General features: G+C 39.3%; 1 protein-coding gene across 1 annotated transcript; it reads left to right on the top strand.

Moving 5' to 3' along the window:
- The first annotated feature begins 1,004 nt into the window (after nt 1-1,004).
- fam110a (family with sequence similarity 110 member A) lies at nt 1,005-10,268 on the top strand. The gene is made up of 2 exons (XM_065247702.2): nt 1,005-1,208; nt 8,211-10,268. The coding sequence occupies exon 2, from the start codon at nt 8,336-8,338 to the stop codon at nt 9,626-9,628; it is 1,293 nt and encodes a 430-aa protein (XP_065103774.1). The 5' UTR covers nt 1,005-1,208; nt 8,211-8,335; the 3' UTR covers nt 9,629-10,268.
- The last annotated feature ends 3,780 nt before the right edge of the window (nt 10,269-14,048 follow it).

Raw genomic sequence — 14,048 nt, forward strand, 5'->3', positions numbered from 1 at the left:
AAAGGGATAGTTCACCCAAAATTAGCATTCTGTCATCATTTACTCAATCTCATGTTGTTACAAACCCGTATAAATTTCTTTGTTCTGATGAACACAAAGGAAAATGTTTGAAATCAAGCAGGAGCCCCATTCACTTCTATAGTAGGAAAGAAAATATTCTGAAAGTCAATGTGCTCAAAATGGTTTAGTTACAAAGATTGCTCAAAATATGTTGTGCGTTCGTGCATGCGTTCATGTGTGTGTGTTCAGCAGAACAAAACAAAAATAAAGGTTTGTAACACCTTGAGCTTGAGTAAATGATGTCAATTGTTCATTTTGGGGTAAACTATCCTATTAAGCAACTATTTTAATTTGGTTTAAAAATGAATGATTTTTTTAAATGCGTGACAATAATGAAAAAAAGTAGGCCATACTAGATGGGAAATTTTCCATATAGACCATTTCAAAAGATGTAAACTAAACAATACTGGTCCATTTTTTATTTCACATATATCATTATCTTTAAGATGTTTGTTTAACTTTTTGATTCAGTTCTTTATGTTCTGTTGGTTGTATTTTATCCCAACGTTTATCTAGTGTTAAAAAACTGAAACAGGAAGTGCTTCTGGACCAGTGTTGTTTACATCTTTTGAAATTGTCTATAGTTTACAAATCCCTGTGTGACAAGCTGCTTGATAAAATGACAAAAGTACAATTTTGCAAATTCTAGACAAAGATGACTACTTTGATGGTGCCAAAATACAAGTTTTGATTTATTTTGGGGCTTTTATTCACAACATAATCTTCTGTAGTTACATTTTACGGGTTTACAATTATCCTAAATTGTGTGAAAAATTAAATAGGTTTTAAAAGGAAGTGTACACTTCACCAAAGAGAGATAACAGACAGGACAACATCCTGAAGGCAAAGTTTGCTTCTTTTTTTCAGTGATCAGGTGACTCAAAAGGGACTTCCTGGTTTGAAAAGGAGTTTCTGATTGGACAGGAAGAAAATAAAGGGCAGGAGGTGTGTTACTGTGTTTGAGGAGATACTCAAACTGGTCTGGTGAGTTTTACTTTCTTCTTAACAAACACATGTACCATCTGTCTCTTTATTGTCTCTCACAAGTAGCCTACTCAGGCTCATCTTTCTGAAACCGAGCAGTGGAGATATCTACATTTTAAAGGAAAAGCCGGTGCAGTTCACTTCCTAAAATCAATCAGTTACAGGTATGTGTTTGTGTGTGTGTGTGTGTAGTAAATCTGTGAATGTGTGTCAGTGTTTTAACCTGTTAACAAATGTGACTGATTAGTATCACACCTAGGATAGTCAAGTAACATACGTGTACTATATAAACTCCTCTGTAACTTTGGATTTAAAACATTTTTCCGGATAACGTAAAGACATGCTGTATCTTGTCCTCGGAATCTGTTTGTGAAATCTCCTGTTACAGTAATTCTTGTTTACCGTATCTTTTCTTGCCTTAAGGGACTGATTTCTTATTTACGCTACCTACTTACCCTGAAATCTACCTCTGTTGTTGTGTGTGTGAAGGAGGTAGAAATGTAACAGAGAAACTAAAAGTACAAAATAATGAAGGGATTGTGAAAGAGAGTAGAGAGGAGGAAAGCCCAGTGCACTTTAACCCCAGGCGGGGTGAATATAATGGAATGATAAACATTTCAGCTGATCTGTCTGCGGTCTGGATATAAATACAGCAGTGCTTCAAAACTACTTTATATGCTGTCTAGTGAAATAAATGACCTTTGAGTTAACCAATGACTTAGAAGCAGACATGTTAAGTGTTGTTTGCTAAATGGTTAATGTATCCTAACAGCAGCATTACAAAAGATCTCGCTGTGATTTTATTGAGGTTCAGGTTGTATCAAGCATTATTTATGAGACTAAATGATTCTTGCATTCCTGGTCACAAATGTTTTTTTATACATCATCTGAAAGCTTATATTGTTAGGATAGGACTGTGTTTGGCTGAGATGCAACATTAGAAAATCTGTAATCTGATGGTGCAAAAAATCTCTAAATACAACACATTACTAATGATAAATAAAGTTTTGATATATTTGCGGTAGAAAATGTACAAAATATCTTCATGAAACATAATCTTTAGTTAATATCCTAATGACTTATGGCTTTTAAAAAAAGAGATAATTTTGACCCGTAAGACTTATGACTGGTTTTGTGGTCCAGGGTCACATTATCAATAACATTGCATCCTTTTAGTCACTGCTAATGGATCCTAATGATGCTTACAGCTCATCCTAAACATGCATCAATAGCTTCCAGATCTCATAAAGCAGTTAACCCACTGTCAGAAAATCACTTTTCTATTATCATTTTTACCAAAATATTGTGATAAATGATGATGAAGATATATTGATAAATGATGGTAAGCACACATTTGATTGTACCTATTGAATTCCATCGTATTTTTTTTTCCTACTATGGAAGTCAATGGTCACTATCTGCTGTGTTCTTACCATTATTTCTCAAAATATATTTTGTGTTCATCAGAAAAAATAAATTCATACAGGTTTAGAACAACATGAGGATGAGAGAATTTATTTTTGGTGAACTATCCCTTTAAGAGTTTAATATAGTTAGCATGTCAAAATTCACAAAATCCCTCATTCAGAAATGATTCCTTTGGCATCAATAATAGATAGTGGATCCCCCCGTAATGCTGAAAACAGCACCCCTGCCAGATTATGACCCCCCCTCATGGGTTAAGGATTAGTTGTGGGGTGGTGCTAGGATTAGCAAATCAATTAGCAGCAGTTTTAAGACAGGACTAGGCCTTTTGTTATATTAGTAAGGAATAATTGAGGACGGCCGTTGAATTATTTGAAAAAATACACACCCAAGGCGGTAATGTGCACTCTTAAACAAACGATGCTAAATGGCACTAAGGCCTTGTCCACACGGACACAGGTATTTTTATAATTTACTTTTTTTACGCGGTTCGGCCGTTAATCCACACGGAAACGCAGTATGACGTCACTGAAACCGAACATTTTGGAAAACCCCTGCCGTGTTTTAACCCTTGTGCATTGTTCAAATTTACTACCCTTTCGTGTTGTTAGTGGATGAAAACATCCACTAAATTCAACGGCTATAAAAATGTATCGGATGAATTTTTTTTCCAAATTTTTTTACATAAATCTGTTAATCAACCTCAGTACTGATCAAAACTACCAAATCTTCACAAAAATTCAATGATTTTAACTCTTTAATTGCCAAGTAAGTGGTGTCACTGATTTGGGGAAAACACACACACAAAATGACCGATTTTCAATATAAAATGTGATTGTAAACTGGATTTTTTTAAACCTTTTTCACAGTCTTGGGCATGCTAAAGATTGGTAAAAACATTGGCTTTGAAGCATTTTTAGTTTTTGTGCAGCATCAGTTAAAAAAATTTTCTCCCTCATTTATTGTTAGTGGCTGTTTTTGCCCCATTGACTTCCATTATAACCACATTTTTTGATTGCAGAGCTATGACACCTTTTTATCATGCATTTTTGAATGTTGTTGTTTTTTCCTTTTGCTAAGAGGTCAAATTAGTCATTTTTACTGTTGATCACCATGTGGCACTATTAACCCTTTAGTAGCCCTTTGAAAAAACAAAGCTTAATTTCTGGCTTGTACATTGTGTTTTATGGAGTATAACTCCATAATAAAAGCATATTATTATTGTGTGTGTGTGTGTGTGTGTGTGTGTGTGTGTGTGTGTGTGTGTGTGCGTATGTGCGTATGTGCGTATGTGTGCGTGTGTGTGTGTGTGTGTGTGTGTGTGTGTGTGTGTGTGTGTGTGTGCGTGCGTGTTGTCTGGAGGGACAGCAACTCATGCACGAGGGAGGTGAAAAGCTGTTTAGGAGAAGTCTTTCCTAGAAGACCTGGGAAAATCTCTGCAGCAATATTGAGGAGAGAGCATCACCCTCGCACACCACTTGCTACTGCACTGGTGGGAGAGATTCAGTCTCCTGCAGCTGTCTCTCCAGACACAAATCCACAGGCACCAGCAGCTCAGGAGTGAAGAGGGGAACATGCAATTGGTGCAAAGAACAAACATGTCAGCACTTGCATCTGTTGTGGTGGACACACTTGCAGAGAGCACCAAGTGATATGCTGCAAGTCCTGCTGGAAATACTGAACACACACACACACACACACATACACACATACACACTAAAAGTTAGTTTGATTGTTTAGTTCTCCATCCATCCTCTACTCTTGCTTCATTGTTCAATTTATTTGAAGTTGTTTTTGTGTTCATAATAAATGATGTTCATAAATCCGATGCAGAGAAGATTTTTACAGAAAATTTCCCAAACCCCAACCATCACAAAAACCCTTCTCCTACTTCACATTTTCAGGAAACATCATTTTGTTTGATTTATAAACTTGTTTCCTCATGGGGACATCAAAATGTAGCCTGGTATAACCAGACTCTCGTACATTCATTTCATTTGTACAGAGAGTCTGGCCACGCTCCATAGCAAAGCATTACTTCCGTTAAGGAGGGTCCATTGTTGAAGTTTAAAACTATTGGATCTGCCCAGAGTCACTCAGGATCTGCCAAAGCCAATCGCTAACATGTGGTCGTGACGTATATCATGCACCGAAACCGTCTGGAAACAACAAGTCAGAATAATCAAACAAACAAAAGTTAGCAAACCTGGTTCTTTCTCCGGCTTTAACTTCTGTATATTCGGCAGTTTTGCAACAACGGACCGAATAGCTTTTCTCACGTCTTTCTCCGCTGCCATTACTGAACTACAACTCAAACTGACGCACGACCTCAACGTCATTGTTCTTAGCCACCCCAATCTGTTCGCTGATTGGTCCTGCAGATTTTTGCAGGAGAAAACGAAACTCTATAGAGAAATCCCAGACGTACTGCTGAAGCGAAATGAAAAATAAGCGGAAGCACGTAGGAGGGCGGAGCCAGGCTAATCAAAATGTCCCCACAAGGTCACAAAGACACTGGTTGGTCACAAAGACACAATTGGTCCCCACAACTTGATAATTACCAGGTACACACACACACACACACACACACACACACACGCACGCACACACACACACGCACACACACACACACACACGCACACACACACACACACACACAATAATATGCTTTTATTATGGAGTTATACTCCATATAACTCAATGTACAAGTCAGAAATTAAGCTTTGTTTTTGCACAGGGCTACTAAAGGGTTAATAGTGCCACATGGTGATCAACAGTAAAAATGACTAATTTGACCTCTTAGCAAAAGGAAAAAACACCAACATTCAAAAATGCATGATAAAAAGGTGTCATAGCTCTGCAATCAAAAAATGTGGTTATAATGGAAGTCAATGGGGCAAAAACAGCCACTAACAATAAATGAGGGAGAAAAAAATTAAAACTGATGCTGCACAAAAACTAAACATGTTTCAAAGCCAATGTTTTTACCAATCTTAGACATGTTCAAGACTCTGAAAAAGGTAAACAAAAATCCAGTTTACAATCACTTTTTATATTAAAAATCTGTTATTTTGTGTGTGTTTTTTTCCCCAAATCAGTGACACACCTAATAAACTTGGCAATTAAAGGGTTAAAATCATGGAATTTTTGTGAAGATTTGGTAGTTTTGATCAGTACTGAGGTTGATTAACAGATTTATGAAAAAAAATTTGGAAAAAATATTCATCTGATAAATTTTTACAGCCGTTGAATTTAGTGGATGTTTTCATCCACTAACAACACGAAAGGTTAGTAAATTTGCCCACGGTATATCGTTGAGTTTTTAAAAAATTTCAAAGCATTTTCTTAAAATATATGTAAATATAAGATTTGTCACCAAAAATCATTCAATTTGCTAAAACAGAGAGAAAGTTACGGCCAAATTAAGAGTAAAAAAAACTCTGTAGTGGATGAAAACATCCCCAACAACACATGAGGGTTAAGAAACGCCGGTTGCGGTGTTGTCATGTAGACAGTAAAACCGAGTTTTTGCCTTGCAACGTCACTTTTGTTAGGCTTACCCCGGATTTCCACTGACTGCGGAACGGCTGCGGATCGGCTGCGGAAACGGCGGCGGAGTCAATCGGTTTCCATTCAAGTCAATGTGTGTTTCCACTGACTGCGCTCCGAATCCGTCACAGCTCCGGCCATCCGCAGCCCTCCGGCACAAATACGCAGAGCTTCTATTTTTGACGGATGCCGGACAGCTCCGCAGGGCGGAGCCATGACTTTATCGCGTGATCATACCTGAATTCACGAGAACTCGTGTCTTTTTATTAAATCTTTGCAATACAAACATTACAAACACACACAAATAAAGTCATTAATACAGAAACAACAAATAATTGACAGGAACAGAGCCAGGGGGAGTTTCAAATAAATACATTAAAGATAGATCATATATAAATGTTTTAGCAGCCGCCTTATTTTTTGAATTTTGGATGGATTTGATGTACTGCTCTGTCTACGCGAAATCTCATGTTGTGATCTGGGCTGGTTTGTAAAAACGTCATAATTCAACGGCATAATGGGCAGAGACAGAACTAGGTATCGCGCGATCATCACGTGAATTTGCGAGACCTCATGGGTCCTCGTCACTTCAGCACGCAGCTGCTCTGCAACAAAAACAGAACTGGTGGGAATTGGCGGACGGCAGAGTGCGGAGACGTAACGCAGCGGAGCTGATCTGCAGCCGCTCCGCAGTCGGTGGAAATCCGGGGTTATATTGGCCAAGGTGGCTTTACGATTTGAGTTATATCACCGCCTGCTGGTGTGGCATGCTCCTGACAGCGCGTGATCACATGTTTTTGCGTGTTCATGTAGGCAGAGATTTCTTTCAAACCAAGCATTTTTTTTTTAACCGCAGGAGGAAAAACTCGTGTGGACTAGGCCTCAAAGTGGTTCAATGGCTCGTAATCACAGGGGGAACCATTTTAAGTGCCATATAGCACCTATGTAGTACCTGTGAAGAAGCCTATTGTGCTATATAGAACCATATGTGGTGCTATAGTGGTGCTATATCACCCCCAGATGGTTCTTCATAGGTGCTATATAGCACTAAAAATGGTTCCCCTTTGATAACGAGCTTTAAGTGCTATTAAGCACCGATTCTTTTAGAGATAATTGTTTTTTAAATAATCAACACCCATAAAACATTTCTCAACCAATCAGAATAAAGCATTCAACAGACCCATGGTGTAAGGTTTTTTTTAATTAGTTTTTCACAAATATATCATACAAAAAAGACGAAATAATGACACAGACATATTTTAAGATACGTCAGTGCAAATTGTTTTCAGTTAACTCTTTCCCCGCCAGCATTTTTTAAAAAAAGTTGCCAGCCAGCGCCAGCATTTTTCATGATTTTCACAAAAGTTTAACGCCTTCCAGAAAATGTTCTTCTTTAAATATATAAACAAACAATATATCAGATGAAAGAACAGACCCTCTGCTTTCAAACAAAATAAAAACGTTTCATCCTACCTTCATTAGTTCTCTTGTAATCACCTCTCAAACATGGGTAGGTTTCTTCAAAAACACCCAATTTTGAGCAAAAAGCTGAGATAATTCCATTTTTGCGAAGGACTTTTGATAGAGATCAGATGCAGAGCGATCTTTAAAACATTCACGAAGTTCTTTCTCTTTCACGTGAGGCACTACTTCCGGGATGTATAAGTTGCGGAAGTGCGCCACCTGGTGAATAATAGCGGTATTGCGGAAAGACAGAAAATCTCGTCATTGGCGGGGAAGCGTTTTCTCTTAATTGACGAGATATCTCGTCAATGGCAGTGAAAGAGTTAAGAGACCTTTGACATAGATACTAGTCTTACGCCCCAGAAGGTTCAGTAATACTGATTTAATGCGGTCAGATGTATGGTTAATTTGGGTGTAAGATGCATGTTTTATAGCAGGGTTTCCCAAATCTTACCCTGGAGGGCCAAGCACCACAGAGTTTGGGTATAACCCAAATCCAACTTACCCACCAGTGATTGTCTAGTGATCGTGAAGACCTTGATTAGCTTGCTCAGGTGTGTTTGATCAGGGTTGAAGCTAAACTCTGCAGTGCTCCGGCCCTCCAGGGTAAGATTTTGGGAACCCTGCTGTAAAGTGTGCATGTAAATGTGACCGATACTTTCCAGTATGTTGTTTAGCTGAAATTTGATATTATCTTTTTGTGACCGCTATCTATTTTGTTCCCCCAGATGAATTTGATCTTCGTTGCATAAATGAATTACTGAGGAAGGACACCTGCAAATACTGACTGAACAATTCTGAGAGTCAAAGAAGCAAGAAAGGAGCAAACAGTTCAAGTTGTTTGTTTCCAAGGATGTCAATTGACACTCTGCAACCATCTCCACGGCGAGTAATAAGGCTTGCTGAAAATCCCGGCACTCCGAGTCGCAACCCAGAGATTCGTTGTCCAGTCAAAGCATCTCCAGGGACACGCAAACCCAGTGCGGTAGAACGTCTGGAAGCGGACAAGGTCAAGTATGTCAAGAGCCAACAGGTGGCTTTGACAAAGCAGCAACCCGTCACTTGTCCTTCTACCAACAGCCAGAATGGACCAGGTCCTCAACAACCGACGAGGAAGGTCCCTGCACGACCGCCTAAATCTGAGACTCCACCCCTTGACCTGAAACATCTCTGCAAACTGATCGATGGTGTTGGTGATACAACCGCCACCTTTGAGTCTACGCAACCCAAAATCCGTGGGAAAGTCCAAGAGGATGCTGACCCATGCAAACAGCTCTCCACATCTGTGAATGCGACAGAAGAACCATCTGTCGCATCGACCTCCTCAAGCCAAGGAAAAGCCATGAGAGAGACTGCAGGTGCAAACGGATGTCCCAGTGTGACCGTACGAAGAGTCGACGTCAGACCGCAGTTACCCCAAATGAGAATGACCGGTAGACCGCAGCTGCAGAGCCGACCGCTGTTGCAACCCACTATGCCGCAGGTTCCGATGCAACTTCTGCGCTTGCTCAGGCCATACAGACAGCAAAATCAGCACCCGGTTGCTTTCAAACGGATACAAAACAATACAAATGCCTCCCGAGGACCTATTAAACCGCCAAACAGTCCTGCCCAGATCTCACTGACTTCCCCATCGAGCCCATGTGATTCTCCGCCTGTCCCCGCTCAACCAAACACTGACTTGGCAGCGTGCCCATCTCCCACCCCAAATATTTCAACCCCAGTATCGTCATTCCTAGCCAAAAATGACTTCCAGTCACCACCGTCTCCAGCCATCACCCACCGCTCCTCCACAAGCTCCAGAAAGCGGCGTTCACTGACACGGTCGAAATCGGATGTCAGCGACTGCGTTTCAAGGGCAGGGGCGGAGCTTGAACGATTCTTTAATTATTGTGGGCTCGACCCCTCCGATTTAAAGGAGCTAGCGAGACCCGGTTCCGACATCGTGTCTGTTTCCCGCCTTCGGAGCGCCAGCGCCCCGACATCCGAGCGTACGGCCGAGGGTGAAGATGATGAGGAGGATGACGCAGCAAAAGATGAACGTACGGGTTATGGTGTTTCTGTTATAGAAAGAAATGCACGAGTGATCAAATGGCTTTATGGTATGCGCCAGGCCAAAGAAAGTCCCACGGTGGCCAGTATGTAACGGACCGAAAAGAAAGTCTTATTCGGACTATTAAATTAAATTCAGTTTCATTTGTGTAGCGCTTCATTGTTGCACAGCAGCTCTGTATAGACTTTCGTAAGGTACGACTATTATGTTTCAAAGTGTTCAGGTGTTTTCAAGTACTGTACTTGGAGTTTTGACAAAAAGTATAGCGTATTATTGCAGCTGATGATAAATATTTATTTCTTTGGTACATGGAAAAACGAAATAAAAATGTGAATATTCCCACTCTCAGAAATTAAAGTACAAAAGCGGTCACTTTGGTGGTACCATCAAAAAGCACAACTTTAAACCTAAAAGGTGCATATGTTTCTATACATATCTGTATAAGGTTACTTTCAATGTCATCGCTTTTATACTTTTTCTGACAGTGCTTTGTTTATCGCTGGTTTAGTTGTTTTAAATTATTGTCTATTAAAGATGAATTTGAATGGTTTTTGCAAACTAGTTGGTTTAATGCGACACACGCCAGTATGTATAAAATTCTGTTGGTAAGGAATATCAAATATTGTTGTCAAATAACAAAGCAGATGTTGACAGTATTGCACCTATAAATAATAGCAGACGGTATGATTGTAAAAAATGAGACCCGCAAGATTATTAAAAAGAATAAAACATTTATACCCCCTCACGTCTGTATTGTGCCTGTACGGATTGCTCAATGATAATGCAGTGGTCACCAACCCTGTTCCTGGAGATTTACTTTCCTGCAGAGTTCACCTCCGACCCTAATCAAACACACCTTAACCTGCCAATCAAGCTTTTCACGCCGACCCAAAAATTGGAGGCATGGAGGGTAGATCTCCAGAAACAGGGTTGGTGACCACTGGGCAAGTGTTTTCGTTTGTATAAAAGTGGCATTTAACCGAAAACAACATCAACATCATCATCCTTGGGGGTGGTCCCACAGTTGCCCCAAAGCAAGAAGGTCCCAGTTTGAGCCTCAGATGGGTCGGGAGGTCTAAGCATCCGGTTTCCTCACACAGTTCAAACTGGTTAGATGAATTTGAGATGCCCAACTTGTCTATAGATTTGCTTGTGTACACTTTGTAAAAAGTTAAGTGTTTTTCACTTTAGGTGAAATGTTTAAGTTGAAAGTAATTCAAGTTTTCACTTCTTACAGTGTAGAAACTGGTTCTCATCATGAATGGAGCTGCTGCGTTAAGATTAAAGAAACATGCTGTTTTTGTTACATTGTACTTCTCATCATTTCCTGTTATTATAGACCGGAAACAGTGGGGCAGTTCCTTCTCAGACTGTTTTGCTGTATTTCTTTCTCTAGTGCCCATTCCATGTCTCTTTGAATAGTTTCAGGATACTTAACTATTAAGGGGCCATGTCACAAGACTTTTTTAAGATCTCAAATACATCTTTGGTGTCCCCATAGCACATATGTGAAGTTATAGCTCAAAATACCATATAGATAATTCATTATAGCATGCTAAAATTTGCACTTTGTAGGTGTGTGCAAAAAATGTGCCGTTTTGGGTGTGTCCTTTAAAATGCAAACGAGCTGATGAAATTCAAACATTGATCACAATGATGGCGGTTTGCTGAAATTGAAACTCAATTGTGCTCTGAATTATTTTCCCTCTCTCTCTTTGCACTAAATGGCTGTGCTGTTTTTGGATAGTGCAGATTAAGGGGCGGGATTATTAAAATAATAAGAGCTCCTTATGACATCATTGGGGCGGCAGTGGCCTAGTGGTTCATGTAGGTTGTCTACAAACCGGAAGGTTGGTGGTACAATCCCCGGCTCCACTGGACCAAGTGTCGAGGTGTCCTTGAGCAAGACACCTAACCCCAGTTGCTCCCGACAAGCTGGCTGGCACCTTGCATGGCTGACACCGCCGTCGGTGTATGAATGTGTGAGTGAATGGGTGAAAGCGCTTTGGATGGCCATAGGTCTGTTAAAAGCGCTATATAAATGCAGTCCATTTACCATTACCATAAGCAGAGCCAAATTTCAACGACCTTTTTTTTTTCATGTGCTTGCAGAGAATGGTTTACCAAAACTAAGTTACTGGATTGATCTTTTTCACATTTTCTAGGTTAATAGAAGCACTGGGGACCAAATCATAGCACTTAAACATGGAAAAAGTCAGATTTTCATGCCATGACCCCTTTAAAGAGTACTGTCCCATTGACAACTTGTGTACCTTTATTTCTGAGAGTGTAGCTGTATCTTTTTAACACTAAATAGTTTAGTTGTGGTGGCCTAAGTCCTTAACCACTGCTCTACCATCACACACAATATTCCTGTTAGAATTTCTATCATAATTCAAAACAAACCCTAAACAGATCAAGAGAATTTTCTAGAAAATGCAAACTAAAGATGAATCAACTTCTGCACCATTCTATGTCACCTTGTAGTATAAATAGTTAAAATAGCATGATCACACAACAAGATTCAATGCACATTGAGTTCCTGGGATGAAGTGTGCAATGTTGGACACTTTGCACTCAGCAGTTTCTGACGTTTAAGCAAACTGTGTGCACTTAAATCTTCTAAAACTGTAAACACTGTAGCAAAAAAATTATGTGCTTCATTTTGGAGAATAGTAAAAAAATTTCAGTGTCATCAAATGGAAAGCAACATTTTTACCGCAGTTTTTTTTTTCTCAGAAATGCAACAATTATACAAGGAGTTAATAAACAACTCGCAACAAGTGTAAAACAATGTAAAAAAATGCCAGTGGTAAGTTACAACAATTTAAAGTAACAAAAAGCTTTATGGGTCTTTATTGCCTTTTTGCCCTTGATTTTTTGTAATGTAATACTATTGTTGAATTTCTTTTATAAAATGTTCATAATTTGGCTTAGCTTTCGTCCATTTTTTCACATGATTGTGATAATTTCCAAGTTGTATAAGGAAACACATCTTACTTTTGGAATCAACAATGTCCTGTACAAAGAAAAACAATGATATAATACAGATCAATTTGTCAAAACATTTTTGAGTATACGCAATCAAAAAAAGTTGAGTGACAGATTCTTTGGCAATACAACAAAATTCACACAAGTTTTCAATATTCACATGGAAACGTCCAAGCACCACTTTGATAGGGTAAGTTCTGTGTAAAATTTTATAGGAAACAACTTTAATTTTACTATTAATTTTACCGCAGTTCTCAGCTACCGTAGTTGCAACTCTTGCGTCATGACGACAGGGTGTTTAACCCATCACTGTTTCTGTTTAATAAACGTTGTGCAACGTTTTGTCAGGGCTGAACGCAGCCCAGCTATCACTTTTTTTCATATTTTTGTAAGTGGGCGTGGTTTCAGCACCGACAGCGGACACGCCCCCAGCATTTGAGAATCCGACAATCCTGCCTGTTTTTCCAAGATTATTTTGTTTTATTTATTTGGAGTTTTTTAAACATTCAAATTTGGCTGGGTGTTTAATATAACATTTTTCTGTGGTGTCACAAACTGAGAACATATTTATTATCCGACTTTAAAGGGGACATTTCATGAAAATCTGACTTGTTCCATGTTTAAGTGCTATAATTGGGTCCCCAGTGCTTCTATCAACCTAGAAAATGTGAAAAAGATCAACCCAGTAACTTTATTTGGGAAACCATTTTTTGCAAGCTGGTGAAAAAATAGCTCTTTGAAATTTTGTTCGCCCTGTGATGTCAGAAGGGGATAATACCACAATTTAATCTGCACTATTCAACCACGCCACTGCCATTTATTGCAGAGATCAGCTCATTTGCATTTAAAAGGACACACCCAAAAACAGCAAAATTTTGCTCACACCTACAAAGTGTCAATTTTAATGTATAATAATAAATTACATTGATGAAAATCAGTCATGTGACCATTTATGTCATGCTGCCATCTTGAGTACCTACCGAGTACAAGCATTGGCTAGCTTGCTACGATTTACGGATTTACTTTTACTGTCTATGATTCTAACAGATACGGGAAATGGCTACGAACGACAAAATTTCGCACCTCGACTGTCACGAAAAGAAACGTATCTTTAAAAAACATATCTTGCCTACTCGATCCCTGATGCGTTCTTCCAGCCGCTGTCCCCCGCTACCGAACTACCATTATTTTTACAACACTAAGAAGACTCGACACAACATGAAACTTTGCTCGAAGTATCACCTGGATCTCTACACATGAACGCAAGCATTGAGAACATTGTTTGTGTACACGGAAAGGTTTTGAACAACTGACTTTGGCTGTTATGGTGTCCGCTCGCCGTCTTTGCCAGACATAAATAATCAATTTCCGAATGTGAATGAATGAATCACATATGGAGGCTCCTTTTTCAACTAAAAGGTCAATATTGTTTTCCACTGGCGACAAAACAACGAATTATCCATGCATTTATATGAAACTATGCTTTAGCTGTCCATATTTACTCCTTACGTCACATTCGGAG

Source organism: Paramisgurnus dabryanus, chromosome 11, assembly GCF_030506205.2.
Source record: "Paramisgurnus dabryanus chromosome 11, PD_genome_1.1, whole genome shotgun sequence".
In the NCBI taxonomy this organism is placed as follows: domain Eukaryota; kingdom Metazoa; phylum Chordata; class Actinopteri; order Cypriniformes; family Cobitidae; genus Paramisgurnus; species Paramisgurnus dabryanus.

Coding starts and splice junctions, on each gene's coding strand:
- fam110a (XM_065247702.2), top strand. CDS start 8,336: ATGTCAATTGACACTCTGCAACCATCTCCACGGCGAGTAATAAGGCTT.